General features: G+C 30.5%; 2 protein-coding genes and 1 pseudogene across 4 annotated transcripts; 1 reads left to right on the forward strand and 2 right to left on the reverse strand.

Moving 5' to 3' along the window:
• The first annotated feature begins 341 nt into the window (after positions 1-341).
• LOC113856458 lies at positions 342-2,608 on the forward strand (annotated as a pseudogene).
• A 1,897-nt stretch (positions 2,609-4,505) lies between these two features.
• On the reverse strand, positions 4,506-6,205 carry LOC113855607 (aspartic proteinase CDR1-like). The gene is made up of 2 exons (XM_027487238.1): positions 5,638-6,205; positions 4,506-5,233 (listed from the first exon to the last, which is right to left on the reverse strand). The coding sequence occupies exons 1-2, from the start codon at positions 6,203-6,205 to the stop codon at positions 4,506-4,508; spliced, it is 1,296 nt and encodes a 431-aa protein (XP_027343039.1).
• A 3,902-nt stretch (positions 6,206-10,107) lies between these two features.
• LOC113853857 (AP2-associated protein kinase 1) lies at positions 10,108-15,198 on the reverse strand. Of its 3 annotated transcripts, none has more exons than XM_027484534.1 (9): positions 15,092-15,198; positions 14,855-14,934; positions 13,674-14,162; positions 12,668-12,833; positions 12,398-12,448; positions 12,117-12,299; positions 11,896-11,983; positions 11,013-11,770; positions 10,108-10,823 (listed from the first exon to the last, which is right to left on the reverse strand). In XM_027484534.1, the coding sequence occupies exons 3-9, from the start codon at positions 14,135-14,137 to the stop codon at positions 10,500-10,502; spliced, it is 2,034 nt and encodes a 677-aa protein (XP_027340335.1). In that variant the 5' UTR covers positions 14,138-14,162; positions 14,855-14,934; positions 15,092-15,198; the 3' UTR covers positions 10,108-10,499. The 3 variants fall into 3 exon arrangements, with proteins under 3 accessions (XP_027340335.1, XP_027340334.1, XP_027340336.1); XM_027484533.1 differs by having other exon boundaries at positions 13,674-14,164; positions 14,859-14,934; positions 15,092-15,197; XM_027484535.1 differs by having other exon boundaries at positions 10,165-10,823; positions 11,016-11,770; positions 13,674-14,164; positions 14,859-14,934; positions 15,092-15,197.
• Between the last annotated feature and the right edge of the window lie 385 nt (positions 15,199-15,583).

Genomic DNA, 15,583 nt, shown 5'->3' on the forward strand with positions numbered 1-15,583 from the left:
ATACACGCTGCAGACTATGAATAAAAGTAATTTTATTAATTCTTATTTTTTACAAAATTAATTCTCATATATAATATAACAATTGATTAAAAATTTATCTTACATTTATAAAAGGAGTAAATTTAATATATTAAATTAAAATTTAATTATAAATTATCGTATCCCTAAACAGTATATTTTATTTCTTTCAGTATCAAATTAAAAATCTTCATTAAAATAAAAAATTTGTCGATTTCCCACCAAACTTTCTACTTTGCAACTTAGTAGAAGTCAAACAATTAATATTATATACGGCAGTGACGTGGTCCATTTTGTATTCCTTAATTGTACCCAAAGGAATTTTGGCAATGGATGCGATACCTGTGAGCCTTCAATCATCCCTTGCAGTTCCAAGTGTTCAAGAGTTGGCATTCCAAAGGCCAGAGAAAGTGCCACCAAGGTACATAAGAGATGATGATGATGATGATGATGGTGGTGGTGGTGGTTATGCCTTCCCTTCTGATCCATCTCTTCATGTACCCATCATAGACATGGCCAAGTTGGTCAACGCAGACACACATGAGCATGAGCTTCAAAAGCTTCACCTTGCATGCAAAAACTGGGGTGCTTTTCAGGTACCGAACTAGGCACTAGCAATTAGTTCTTGCGTGCTTTCAATTACTTCAAGTAGTGATATGTATCTTTATGCAATCTTGCTGTTAATAGTAAATTAAAAAATTTCTCAGGGATTACACTACGAAAATTAATATGAAATAATAGATCGATTTGTATTAATTAATCTTACATGAAGTATTTCTGTTGATTTTTATATTTTGATTCTGCAATTTCTGTTTATTAATTTCTTCTTTTTTTTTTTCTAGTTTTTTTAGTGATGTCCTTAATTTATGGTCTCAGAAAAGTGAAAACATAAGCCAAAGTTATGTCTTTTTGTCAATTTGGGCATTGTTAGAAAGCTAATTGAGGTAAGAGCATGTGAGAGTTGTGGGAGAGATTTTTACCCCATTTTCTTCTTCTATGTTTTTTTCTGTCCTGCAGATGGTAAATCATGGGGTTTCAAATTCATCCCTTAAGAATATGAGTAATCAAGTTGAAAGATTTTTTGAGCTTCCTTTTCAAGAGAAGAAGCGCTGGGCACAGAAACCAGGAAGGCTTGAAGGCTATGGCCAAGCATTTGTAACCTCAGAGGACCAAACGTTGGATTGGAATGACATGATCTTCCTCCAATCTCTCCCCATTGAGAGCAGAAAATTGGATTCTTGGCCACAAAACCCTCCAGAGTTCAGGTACATATGTACTATGTAGCTGAATTGATGAGCATAATGATGCCAATTAGTGTTAGAATATGGATAAAGCAAATAAAACATTGCCTTGGGACATACTATTAGTTTATGACATGATCTGTTCTGGAACTTTTTTTCTTAGAACAAAATTAGCATTTGCCATGAAGACTATTATTTTATTAATTAAATACTTAATTATACCCATAGCTCTACATTAATATAATGTGCTGGAGGGGATTCCTTATATATTTTATCAATTACACGATTTACCTATTTTCATTCTCTTATTATTCCTCTTGTGTTTGGTTTTTAGGAAAGAGTTTCCAATACAAAATTTCTATTAAATCCTTTTCTCATGTTTGTAAGGGTGTCCTTTCTCAATTGGTTATCAGGGAAACATTAGAGAAATATTCTGAAGATATGAGGAAGGTAGCAATATCAATTGTGAAGTTTATTACCATGTCTTTGGGGATTCAGGATACACAGATATCAGAAAGTTTCCAAGAAGGGCTATACATGATAAGGATGAATTGCTACCCACCATGTCCAGAGCCTGAAAGAGTTCTTGGCCTTAATGCCCCATGCTGACAATTCTGCTATCACTCTCTTGCTTGACTCTGGTGATTTTCCTGGTTTGCAGTTCCTCAAAGATAAAAAATGGCTCAATGTTGAACCTATAGAAGGGGCCATTGTTGTGAACATTGGCCAAATTATAGAGGTTTGTACTTGTGACTCATGAAGCAGAAAATTCAACCTCAAATAGATGATGCAAGTTTGATACTGATCAACTAAATGGATAAAGCAATAATACTATGCCATTATATTTGACTAACAATTTCATTTTGTTGATTAGGAAAATGAAATTTACACAATAAGGAAATTTTTTTAATTTAATTCTTCTAAAATGAAGGGACATGTAAAGTGAAAAAAAAAAGAAAAAGAGAACTTATTTACGATTGATTTGAATTCCAGTATTTTATAAACACAATCAAAATTGAAACAACAGTAGATAAATTTTTATTTTAGAAGAGTCAGATCCTCCTAAAATAAAAAATGTGTTTGATTTTGCTTGTGTTTCTGTCATGTAGGTGATGAGCAATGGGATATATAAAGCTCCAGAACACAGAGCTGTAGTAAATAAAATGAAGGAGAGGTTTTCAATAGTGACATTCAGCTATCCAAGCCCTCATATGGATATTGGACCTGCTGACAAGTTAATTGGTGAAGGAAACCAACCCGTATTCAAAACCTTGACACATGCAGAGTATTTCAGCAAGTTTTTCAATAGGAAGCTTGATGAATCATTCATTGATAGTCTGAGAGTATGATCAATGATGTTATTTCAACATCATTTTCATTTTACCATTCTTACATAATTTTTTTTGTATAACTTTAAAAATTGCAGCACTCTTTATCTTCTTGATCCAGAAAAGCCAAAAGATGTTTTAGTTTTGGTGTGACAATGACAAAATTCCAGTCTGATTTATGTTTTGCTTTCAGAATTTGTAGAAAAAAATTGCAATTTTATTTTTATTGAAATATGTTGTTATTTTTCTAGCTTTCAGCACTAATATGTATAACCATAAGTTAATTTAATATAAAAATTTATATAAAAGAGTAATGTAAGCAACATACTCTTTATAATACAGTCTTTATTATTAACTAAAATTATTGAAAACTATAAAAAATTATTTGGCTTTCAATTTTTTTATTTTTAAATTAATGTTTGTTTCTCATACTTTTTAGTTTTCAATAAATTTTAATCAACAATAAAGTATGTTAAAGAGTATGTTACTAACATTCTTTTTGTATAAATAATTTAGTTATACTTACACAGAGTTAAGTAACGAGATATCTTTATCAATAATTAGATATATATATTTTTTATTTATGTATAAATTATTTGGAAAATATTTTTCTATTCCATTATTTTTATTTATTTATTTTTATCTTTTTCATATATATTTTAAAGCATGCATCCCATAGGGATACCTAAAAGTGTATCCCTTAAGATATTTAAGAAATATTTTTTATAGATTTTTTAGAAGATGCGGAATGTAAAACATGTTATCTTGTAAAGAAAATTTTATTTTTACAATAAAATTTTATATATAAAAAAATAACAAATTTTGGTCTATCTCTTAGTTATATAACTTATTACTCTGTATCTCTCTAATTTTATATAAATATTGGTAAATACATATAAATACTATTTCTCTTTTTTTTCCCTAATAATACTATTTCTCTTTTATAAAAGGAAAGTGAATACTTTTAAGTCAAGTGGAATGACAGGTGTAGTGATGCTAAGAAAATTTATATAAAAATAATTTCCATATCATAGAAAATAGAGATTAAATACACTAAGCTTATTTTTAAAATGGGACACAATTAAAGGATCAATATCAAACTTAATAAAATTCCATCTTTAATAATTTTCTTTTATCAAACATGAATTTTATTAATATAACTATAATAATAATATAAATTATTTAACAACTAATTTGATATCTATCAAGGAAAATTTTCAAATCCTAAATAAACAGTTTAGTATTTATTTATTTAAGTTAATATTTTTATTTAAAAATTTTATTCAATAATACGATAACAAATAGTATGGACTATTTTTTTGAAAAATGTTTATTATATTATAACATGAAAATATAATAAATATTTTTATTATTAATAAAAATTTCTATTTTTGAATACTTTAAATTAACTTGATAATAATATTTCAGAGCCGTATAGCAAATCGTAATAGATCTATGTTAGTATTCCATTAAGTGCATAATAGTTTAACAGCGGTGTAGTTCACTCTTCCTATAATTCAGCAAGAAATGTATAGTTTTCAAATTTATGTAATTGATGATATATTAACAGAATTTAATTAGGATCATTCTTATTATTATAATAATTTAAGTTGTTATAACAATTTTGCAGATTGATAATATATATACTTTAAAATTTCTCTGCAACAGAATTGGACTACATATATTACAGTATTTTCGACGTTAGAGGTGACAATATAACAGATGACTACGATGAAAACCTGCAAAAATATTAGAGAACAAATTCTTATAACAATTTAAAGAACGATTAATGCAAATTCTCCTCTAATTAATATAATGACTAAAATAAATTAAAATTAACCTTATAAAATTATAAATATTACGCATAATTTCACTAAAAGGCAATACAGTAGAAGTATGCACTACTAACATAATGATATTAAATCTTGGCACAATCAGTGGGCTTGAAGGACACCATCTTCTTAAGCAAATCATACTCGACCAAGTAACCAACTTGTGCCAAGTTTCCAAACATGGCATCGGGCGTTGGCCCTGAGGTAAAAGCAAAGCACGTTATATTCTCCGAAATGCTAACAAAAGTGTTGGCAGAAGTTAACGCAACATCGGCACCAACGAAATGTGCTGTAATGTTTGGGGCCTGAATAGCACTTAGTGGAGCCTTATAACAAAGACTTAACATTTGGTTATCATCACGTTCAAAATTGAAATTCAATGCCACTGCTGACTCCAATTTTTGATAAAAATCCATAGGGAAAAAGGTCAATGTTGTTCCTGAGTCAATTATAATGTTACCCTTCTTGTCTTTTGAAGTTGACTCATCTTTGAACTCTATCCTTTGGGACCCCACACTCATTGCCTCCAATGTAAGGTAATAGAAAGTTGAATCACCAGGTGAAATTGGAGTAGAGACTACACCAGGATCAGCCAAAACAGCATTATCTCCAAAATTTAATTTACTTGTGGCATTGGATTCAAAATACGGCACCAAGCAATAGGAGAATTTGAACCCAACTGAAGGACCTATTTGAGAGATAAATGAGACATTACCACTTCCTACCCCAACTATGCCAGAAGTTTTGTTGTCAAAGGTACCAGCATTGTCGAATCCACAACCAATGGGAATACTGGGAAATGCAACTGAGGAACCTACGAAAGAGAGACAAAAACACAGTTTAATAAGCTTTATAAAAATTAAGAGAATTTCAATTAGTAGTCTAAGAATACTAGATAGAGAATAAACATAGAATTTTACAAAAAAAAAGCGCACCCTTTAATATTATATGTCAATGCATACTATGATTTTAAAATAAAGTTTAAATTTCAATAAATTTTTTTATTGATTATTAAAAGTGGTCACAAACACACTCCACGGTGATTATCATCAAATACTAACATTAAAAATATTTATTAATTTCTTAATTTGAATATCATCCAATTGTTGAAAACCTTTTTTAACCTAATATAACATCATTGGCATATCGCTGAAAATTTAAAAATAAATACATAAAATACAAAACATGCAAAAGAGCTATTAAGGTACGTTGACCAACCTGTAGTAGAGCCTAAGGTAAGTGTGTCAAAGGCAAGAGTTCCTTGTGAATGTGATCCATCACCGTATGAAATGCTGTACTTACAACTATGATCGGCATTGTCGCATGAGACATCAGCTAATAAATGACACACCCTAGAATCACAGGCTATGGGTTTGTATGTTGAAGATTGGGAAGGGTCAAACATTGGATTGGTTTGGTTGTAACAATGAGTACAAGGTTTACACTGTGACCAAATAAGGTTACTACCCGTGTCAAAGATGCCCATGATTTCAAAAGGTGGGGTTCCAATGGAGTAGTTAACAAGGTATTCTCCTTGGTTGTCGGTTATTTGTGACTGTGGTGTGTCTGAGGATGCTTTTGTTAGTGGGTAGAAGAGGTGGAAACGGTTAAAAGAGCGTTGAAGAGCACTGTGAAGAAGTTGAAAACGAGTTTTGGTGGGGTTGTAGAATGGAGATTTTGCGGAATCTCTATGAATGAGTTCAACACTGAAGCCACCATTGTGTGCCTCAATGAAGGGTATTGCGAGTGATAGGAACACTAAGAGAAGAGAAGAGAAAGTTGCCATGCTGAAGGGTTGAATGAAGCGTGGATGGATGAAAAGTGTTATGCAATTGTGTTTATATAGCGTTATGGTGGCGATGAAGATGAGTGATTCAATGTTTGTATTTAAGGTAAGGCTGTTCCTTTCCAATTCCATATCTTTATGATTTTATTTCTTAATAAAAACCATGATTGCAATTCAATATTTTCATGTAAGGGGATTATGGAGTGTTGATCCATGATTTTAATTTGTCCAATTAAGTGTTTGTTAAATGGAGATTTTGCCCTTTCGTATAATTTCATAATATATTTCATTTAAAATGCATAATCTCTTCGTGTCCTCTCATTATTATGCAATCATATATTATGACTTGTTTTATATATTTTTATTACAAATTAAATTGATATTTACTTCCTTCTTTATTATCTAATTCACTAACAATTTATCATTCCTTCGTTAGTATATAATTTGACAAAAATTAATTATTAATATAAGAATTATATTAATATAAGAATTATTAGTCTATGTTATTACTGTGACACATTATATTAAAAAATGATTTATCATTATAAAAAATTGATATATATCATCAATATATAATATATTTTTAATATAATAATATTTATTAAAAATTATACTAATAAAGACTGATTAAATGATAAATCGTTAGTCAATAATTTTATATAAAATTAATTAGTTAATATGTTTTTCTTTTTTTTCAATCAATACTACTTTTTCGCATAATTTTAAGAATATAATACGACACTCTGAAAGTCACCACTTAAATAAATAATTTAATTAATTGAGATAACGTAAAGACTTTTCAAAATTTAGAGCTTCAAAGTTCAATAAAATCAACATTGTTCAAATAATTTTAATTTTTATATAATATACAGGATAACTACTTTTTAAAATTTGAAAATATATATATATATTATCCTTATGATATTGGTAAATTTTTAAAACTTTAAATAAATAATTTAATTAATTGCGATAACGTAAAGACTTTTCAAAATTTAGAGCTTCAAAGGTCAATAAAATCAACATTGTTCAAATAATTTAAATTTTTATATAATATACGGGATAACTACTTTTTAAATTTTGAGAATATATATGTATATATATATATATATATATATATATATATATAAATTATCCTTATGATATTGGTAAATTTCTAAAAGTTTAATATATTTACTTTTGTCTCTTATAAATAATTTATCAAAATCGTCAAATCCTATTTTTATTATATACAGTCGTCAAAATAAAAATAAATAAATTTATATGTATTGTAAAAATGAAAGTCACATAAAAACTGTTATCTTAATTTGTAAGCAGATAAATAATTATAAAAATTATAATTTCTAAATGATAATTATTAAAATTTAATATAGTTTTCAACGATATTTTCATTTGTAGTTTATATTTATTAGCTGGTTTAATAATTAATTTTATTAGTGTATAAACTGAAAGTAACGTTGCAGAAGCTTGTTCAACGGCTTCTTAAGATTAGACTATACTTGATAAGTCAATGAATAAAGGCTCCGGATGATTATTTTTAATTTAATTTTTGGAATTTTTATTTTTTTATGATATTTATAGTTATAGTATTAAAATAAATATGTAACTGAACAAATAAGAAGTTAATCGCAGATAAAATGAAAAATAATTAAACTAAAATAAATTAAATAATTAAGATTAAATATTCACAGAATATATATATATATATATATAATATTGACGAAGTAAATTATTTTATATAATTTTCTTTTACACATATCATTATTATAAATATCTTATTAGTTAATTTATCTTAAACTTTAAATTTATTTTTTTATATCTTTATATAAGTATAAATTAATTGGTAATGTAAATAAAATCTATTAATTGGCAGAGAGAGTAAAGAGATATTTAATTTAAGAGGAAAATTTTTGGAGGGAGGACATGTTTTTAATATAAAATTAAAAGAACTATATATTATTTATATGATAAATGTATCATTAATATATTAAATTTATGTTAATATATTAATGTATATTTTATTTTAAAAATATTAATTTTAAATATATTTATTTAAAATACAAAATATGTCTTTCTTTTTCGTCTTTTCCTCTCTCCACTTTCCAAACAACCTTTTTTAGAATAAAAATATTAACATTTTTAGAAAACAATATTTAAAACAAACATAAAGTATAAATATTTTGGTAAAATATTATACAACATTTTCAAAAATATTTTAGACATATTAAATATATTTTCAACACTGTCAATATTATTTTCAGTGAAAAATGCCGGTTTAGAAAAAAAAGAAAAGAATATAACTCTTAAAAAACAGTTTCAAAAAAATTTTAAAAATATTTTGTATACCAAACACTCTTATTATCAAACTTGGTAAAATAACGTATTTTATAATTTTTTCAATAAAGGTAAAACTTATGATTATTGTAATATTATCATAGAAAACATATATATAAAATTTACATAATTTAAATATTTGTAAACATGTAATTTAATCACAAATCTTTGCTTATATTTAAAATAATATATCATAAATTGAAATATAGTTAAAACGATTAAAATTAGTATTTTAATTGTATAAAACTTTGTATACTCAATTTACTTTATAAGAATTTTAAATCAAACAATAACACCAATAAAATTAACTTTTGATAAAACAACATTGTTAAATGTGTTATTATTTTAAGTTAAAATATGGACCCACACATGAAAAAAAAATATTAAATGAGAAAAAACTAATTATTAATTTTTAATATGAAAAATTAAGATTAAAATACACAAGTTATATGAGTTTTTTAAAATGTCATATAACTTTTTAAATGAATGTGTAATTTTAGAAAATTTTCAATCTTAATCACTTTTATATGATTATAGAAAAAATATTGCTTTTTTTCATTCTTACGTAAAGCAAATGACTCCTCTGTATAGTGTTATTACTTGCACAGTTTTGATTAGGCAGTAGTTATATTCCCTTCCTCACTTTTGATTCAACTCGAACCTAAATCCACTATAAATGGGGTGTTTCTTGTGAGAGTGTGGTCGAGATCAAACAAGTATTTGCATGTTTAGATTTAATTGCATGTTTAGTATTTGCATGGCTTAAGAAAACCAACCTTATTGTCACTTGAACCAATGTGCATTTTTTTTCCCTTTTCTTTTCTGATTAGCAATATGTATTGAAATTGTCGTAGACAAGCTAGTTTAACCGAGTTTAACCGACATTAACCTGATGATAACTAGTTTGAGCAACGCTTAGGATCGATCAATTATGCAAGTACTCAATTTGACTAGGCAGGTTTTAACTAAAAATTGGCGACTTAGCAATTCATACTACATAAATTGATTTTTTTTAAAAATTGAAATATATTAAATTTGTGAATTTGTTTTATACTCCCATCTAATCATAAATTATCACATAATTAAAAATTGTTGACTTTTATAATAATTATTTTAAAAGTCATTTAAGATGATTTCTAATTGATTAACTGCATAAATTTTTTTATATTAACAGTATCTAAAATTTATTGACAAATTTTTAAGATAAAACGAGAATTAATTCTGGTCACCGTCATGAAAAGTTAAAAAATTGTAAAAAAGGACGGCTCCACCCTCTTGTTAAGCATAATATAATGACTTGTATTTAATAATATACAGATTAACTATAATTTTATAGTTTTAACTTAACAAACTTTTGAAATTACTTACTTTTAGTTTTTCCTTTTATTTTAAAATTTGACTTCGTATCTTAAATCCAAATATTATGTTTTCAAATTTTAATTTTCTATTCATAAAAATGTGCTCAACCTGTCAAACCTCATGACTTTTAAATTATTATTATTCAAATAGAATAATTACTAGTAGTACTCTCAAAAGAGGTTTGTACTAAATTTAACACTAAATAAGACGTAGAAGAAATTCACCTTGTTCATTAACGCAATGAAAGCAACCACTTCAAATTTGTAGCAGAAAAGGTTTAAATTCAGGCTATGAAACCTGAATGAGTACGGTGTACAAGAGGGCGGAGGTCCACTCAGACCCTAGCCCATTAACACACAGAATAAAAGTAAAGCAACAATCATGCAAGATGGAAATGAATACCACCACTCGGGAATAGCTTAGTCCAAAGAAGCATGTACCATTTCGTAGCATGATCCACAACAGAAAACAAACTCAACACCATGCATTTCACATACTGAATATATAATAAGTTTGCATTCATTTTACTTCTCCATGTGACCAAAAAAAATGTCTCAGTGCAATCACACAGTAGATACCCTTTAGAACTTCTCTTTTCCCACAGTTAAAAACCAGCCCATCCAGCTGGTTGAGAAGATGACTTGCTCTCAAAGGCCTTTGCCTCACCAAAAACCTGAGACTTAGCTCCTTCACTTGGTCTTGGCATCTGTGGGCTGCCAGCACGCACAGCGCTGAAGCTATCTGTGCCAAAACCCCATGTATCAAAATCAGTAGCTAATTGTGCTGGTTGCTTGTTTTGTTGACCATTTCTTGACCGAACAGATTTGGAAGTGTTTTCTGCTGAAAGGGACTTTTGTGGCTGGGGTTCCTCTGGAAAAGCTTGCCATGACTTTGGCTCTGAACTAGGAGTTTTCCATTCAGTTTTATCCTGCAGTTATAACATGAAACATAATCTCAACCAAGGTTACAATAGGATGGCAAAAATATTAAATAAGCATAATGAAATGTTTTTCAAAAGCAGTGGAGTCCACTGGGGATAAGTACCATATGGCACAAACATAAGCTAATGAAAATTAGCAAGGCAAATGAATTAAGAAAATTACAAAATGCTTATTACCACTGATGCAGATGATGTAACTACAGGAGAGGTTCTCAATTTTTCTCTATTTGGTGAAGGAGTCCTTGCTGCAAGTGCTTGCTTGAGTTCCTGTAATTCTTGCCTTTGTGATCGGCAGATAGCAGAAAGCTTTTCATACTTAGCCGTTATCTCAGCTTTTTCCAAGTTGGCTTCCTCCAACTGTTCTTTGAGTTTCTCCACCTCAGCCTCCAATTCTTCTTCCCTTTCAGATTTGTTACCAAGTCCAGAGTTGAGCTTAGCGGTATCAAATTCTGCAACAAAAGTGTTAAAAGCCTGGTCTTGGAAGTTAGATGTATTCTCCATAGTTGGCATTCGCCTTTGACCAGCAGGATCTTTATCCTGAAAAAAGTTTATTTCAAAATCCTTGGAGGGTACGGTATCAGGATTGTGGAATTTTCCTTGTGCGCTGCTTTTTACAGTATGAGTTTGTGTGTTAACCACTTTGTTAATATTGGCATTTTTGGGTAATTGTTCATTGTCTGGACGAATTCTATCATGTTTCAATGATATATGGTGGCTGGATGGTTCTTCATCAAAAATTGGTTTGCTCTTTCCTTCAGTGCCAAGAGAATCCTTTGCATGCTGAGTGGACCAGAAAGCACCAAGTTGCCCCCCACTTCCTGCTCCCCTAGAAGAATGCGATGGCTGTGGTGTACTTTTGGGTTCTCCAGATGAAGGTGGAGGAGGTGGATTCCTTCGAGGCACTGGATGTGTTTTGTTATTGGACATTGACACACCTGCCAAAATTTAGTAACAAAACAATCTTTTTATTCAATATTAGGGATAAAATTGTAAATACAACTCCAATTTCTGCAGAATTTTTTTGGCTCTAATTCACTTCAAGGGTAACATTTTGCATCACCTTCGTTGGAAGAGGGTGATTCAGGTGGCCTGTCAGGTAATGACTTCTGTAAATTAATAGGTAGCTGCTCATTAACACGAAACCAGACCTGCCAATATGGTAGAACATCCAAAGTCAGTAATTGATTGCCCTAATTCTAGCACCTACGAATGCTATTGATGGATGATCTATGACCAACCTAAATTGATGGAGATGAATGGCCAATCAAGCAAAGCGCTTGCCTGCGTGATATCTGGTCTGTCATCTGGTCTAGCTTGGAGCATGTCTCTGATCAAATCCGTGACAGATGAATTGTATTTGGGTAAATCAGGAATGCGATAGTTTCCATTTAAGACTTGGAGCTTTGACTCCCCATCAAATGCACTTTTGAAGTAGCATATGCGAAAAAGGAGACACCCAAGTGCCTAACATATACAACAAGCAATATTATGATTCCAGTTAGAACAAAAGACTTGGCAAAAAGTTATTATTATTAAAAGGGTTTTAGGCACACATCACTTACCCATATGTCCACTTTCTCATTAATGACTTCTCTCAGGAACAGATCCCACATCTAAAATGCATAAAGAAATGAACATTTGTATCACATATGATGTAGTTTCTCTTGGGTACAAAAAATGGGATTCTGGGGATAGTCTGGACAACAGGGTAAACCCCTGCCTACCCAATAGAAGTGATGTCCAGGGAAATAGAGATACAATTAACCCCCACCGAGGCTAATCCAAGGGGTTGAATCTCATTACAGCATTAAGGAAGAAAAATCTCAACTTACCTCAGGGGCCCTGTAGGCAGGGGTTGTGTACTTCCTGATATTGTCTTCCTCAATCCCCATTTCCTCAGGCTTCTCAAAGCGTTTGTGATTGGTGGAAGTGCTTCCAAAATCACATAACTTCCATGAGCCATCAGAACCTAATAAAAGATTCTCTGCTTTCAAGTCTCTGCAGAATGCAAACAAGAAAATTAAACAAGCAGATTAATAATATAGATAGAATGTGATAGTACTGTCAAATGTATTATAAGATATAGAAGCAATTGTAATGATCAAAATGTGAATTACAGAACAAATATTCTAGTAGAGATAAACCTTGACCTGCCCAGAGCCCATGGCTCCTTCAGAGTAATGCTTTATGCATTCCCTGCCTAGCTAAACAGCTATACAACCAACTATTGCAGTGCTCCCCTCCTGTATCACCACTCTCTCATATATCCTCTCACATGCTACACACACGCATCTAATTATGACCAACTTACACATTTTATCTACTTGGGCCTGAGCCCATTTTCCAAGTTCCTATAAGAATGCACCTTGTATACTTCCATTGATTTGTTAAACTCTTTCAATTATATCCCAGAAATAAAATAAAATAAAATAAAATAAATCATGCAAAATGGTACGGTTGAAATAAACATGTTTATCACACCTGAATAAATTAAGACATTAAGAAAAACAGCACATATTGACAGACATTTGTGTAAGATTAAAAATTATTTCATTGTCAGTACATATAATATGAAATATAGGGCCGTGGGCATGTAAATGCTTGTATATCTCTAAATGCACGATCTTACAGATGAAAGATAAAATTAGCAAACAATGATGCTGAAACAGTCACTCGTTAAGATAGACTGACACCTTGAAATTTCCTTATACTACATTTTTAAGCATAAAACTCCATTTCAAATGTTTGGCTAAAACAAAAATTTTAAATAATTTAGAAGAATACAAATAGAGAAATCACAAATTTTGACACATCAAATTTGTTATTCAGCATTGTTACCTGTGAGCAATTGGTGGAGACTGACAGTGCATGGCAAAAACTGCATTACACACGTCCCTGAAGATTAAAAGAACTTGTTTCTCATCAAAATAACCAGCTCCCCGGCTCTCTAGAACATTAACCAGAGACTTCTCACAAAAGTCCATTACAATAAAAGCCTCTTTTGTCCTACCCATATCAAAGATTGTATGTGAATGAAGTGTGACAACATTAGGATGTCCTACCAGCAATTTCATCACAGATATTTCCTTTTTCACCAATGCAAGTGATTCTTCATCATTGCATATCATGTGTTTCAATGCATATTGCTTTGACATATGTACAGCATCACGAGCTAAGTAGACACAAGAGAACCCTCCTTCAGCAATGGCCTTAACGACATTTATTTTAAGATTGCCAACATCTATGGTGCGGCCTTCAAGACCAGTTTGCTCTTTGTGCATGAATGGCTTAAATCTCCACATATTTTAGGCAAAACAGAATAGGACACTGCATATGTAAATTAAAATATAAGCCATAATTTCTGCATCATAAAGACAAAATTCCCTAACTAAAGAACAACATAGTTTTTGAATGTACAACATCAAATAATTTTTGCTATGTATATGATAAAATTTCTATTCCCATGCTGCTATCTGTAATATATGATTCATCTTCCACATTAATTGATCTAAGTTATCTACTCTCAAGAGAAAAGAGAGAAATATTACAAAAAAAAAAAAAAAATGACGCCAAAATAAAGGAAAATAAAAATTTTCCTGAAACACCTTTTTTACATTGGCAATACCGAATTTCCGAGCACCCTTTCATATGGTTAAACCAAATGGTTAGTGAGGATCCCTAGCTACATAGATTAACAAAGTCAACAAGTTTCCGTAGATCATCATAATACATTAACAAAAGGGGATAATACTTGTAACAACCAAGGAACCCAGATAAAACTTACTTAACGTGGCAACATGAACTTAATAAAGCAGTTAAAAGATCGTAATTGGTAAACTAAACAAATACTCCATAAGATCCAACAAGCCCATAACGCAAGGTCATCATTAAACTGTCAATCATCACGTTCTTATCCATAAGATCCACAATCCAATAACAACAAAACGGTAATCAACACATAAAAAAAAAAAAAGCAAAAACATAAAATAAAATCATAAAAGCACAATCAAGAACCTCACCGAGAAAATCTCCGCTTTGTTGATCCCAGAGAACCTTCAATCCGAAACTCAGCTCAAATAAAATGGACCACACTTTCGATCTGCATCCAACTCAAACACCATTAAAGATCACATAACTCAAATCCAAAAATAAAAAATAAAAAAATCGCAATCGCAAAAATAGACAACTACGCAAAATTTACATTCATTCAAAGAACAAAACTTCAAAAAATTCACGATCAAATCTCGGGGTTCTACCTGCTAACACCAGATTGAAGGATCGAAAAATCGAAACTAACAGTGAGCCATTTAAGCAACGATTTGCGTGCTCCAGCTTCTGCTGCTTCAGCTGTTTCTTCAGATTTAGCGAAATGAAAAAGAGAGGAACGCGTGAAGGGAATATATAAGGTGGGTGGGTAAGGAAGGATGAAAGAGAAGATCTGGAGCGTCCAAATAAGGGAAGGAGTGGGTCCCGAAAATGAACGGTGATGGATGAGGCAACACGGTGAGCGTGACAGTAGAGAATAGAAGGTTGGAGGGGTTGGAGTGGGGTACACGCGAACGGGACTTCACCGCTATCAGAGTAAAAAGAAGGGATTTTCTTTTAAATTTGACGGTGTTGTGTGGAGAGAGGTTAAAACTTCTAAGGGTTTTACATTGCTCACTTGATATTGACACGACGTGGTGGCATGTCACGGCCAAAATGCAGCTTTGCACCAAATAATATTTTGTTCAGCTGTGCTATATTTC

Source organism: Abrus precatorius, unplaced genomic scaffold, assembly GCF_003935025.1.
Source record: "Abrus precatorius isolate BTA unplaced genomic scaffold, Abrus_2018 Scaffold11, whole genome shotgun sequence".
NCBI classification, from domain to species: Eukaryota; Viridiplantae; Streptophyta; class Magnoliopsida; order Fabales; family Fabaceae; genus Abrus; species Abrus precatorius.

Coding starts and splice junctions, on each gene's coding strand:
- LOC113853857 (XM_027484534.1), bottom strand. CDS start 14,137: ATGTGGAGATTTAAGCCATTCATGCACAAAGAGCAAACTGGTCTTGAA. Junction 12,300..12,397: donor ATGAGAAAGTGGACATATGG/GTAAGTGATGTG, acceptor TGTATATGTTAG/GCACTTGGGTGTCTCCTTTT. Junction 11,771..11,895: donor ATCACCCTCTTCCAACGAAG/GTGATGCAAAAT, acceptor AAATTTTGGCAG/GTGTGTCAATGTCCAATAAC.
- LOC113855607 (XM_027487238.1), bottom strand. CDS start 6,205: ATGGCAACTTTCTCTTCTCTTCTCTTAGTGTTCCTATCACTCGCAATA. Junction 5,234..5,637: donor TACCTTAGGCTCTACTACAG/GTTGGTCAACGT, acceptor TCTCTTTCGTAG/GTTCCTCAGTTGCATTTCCC.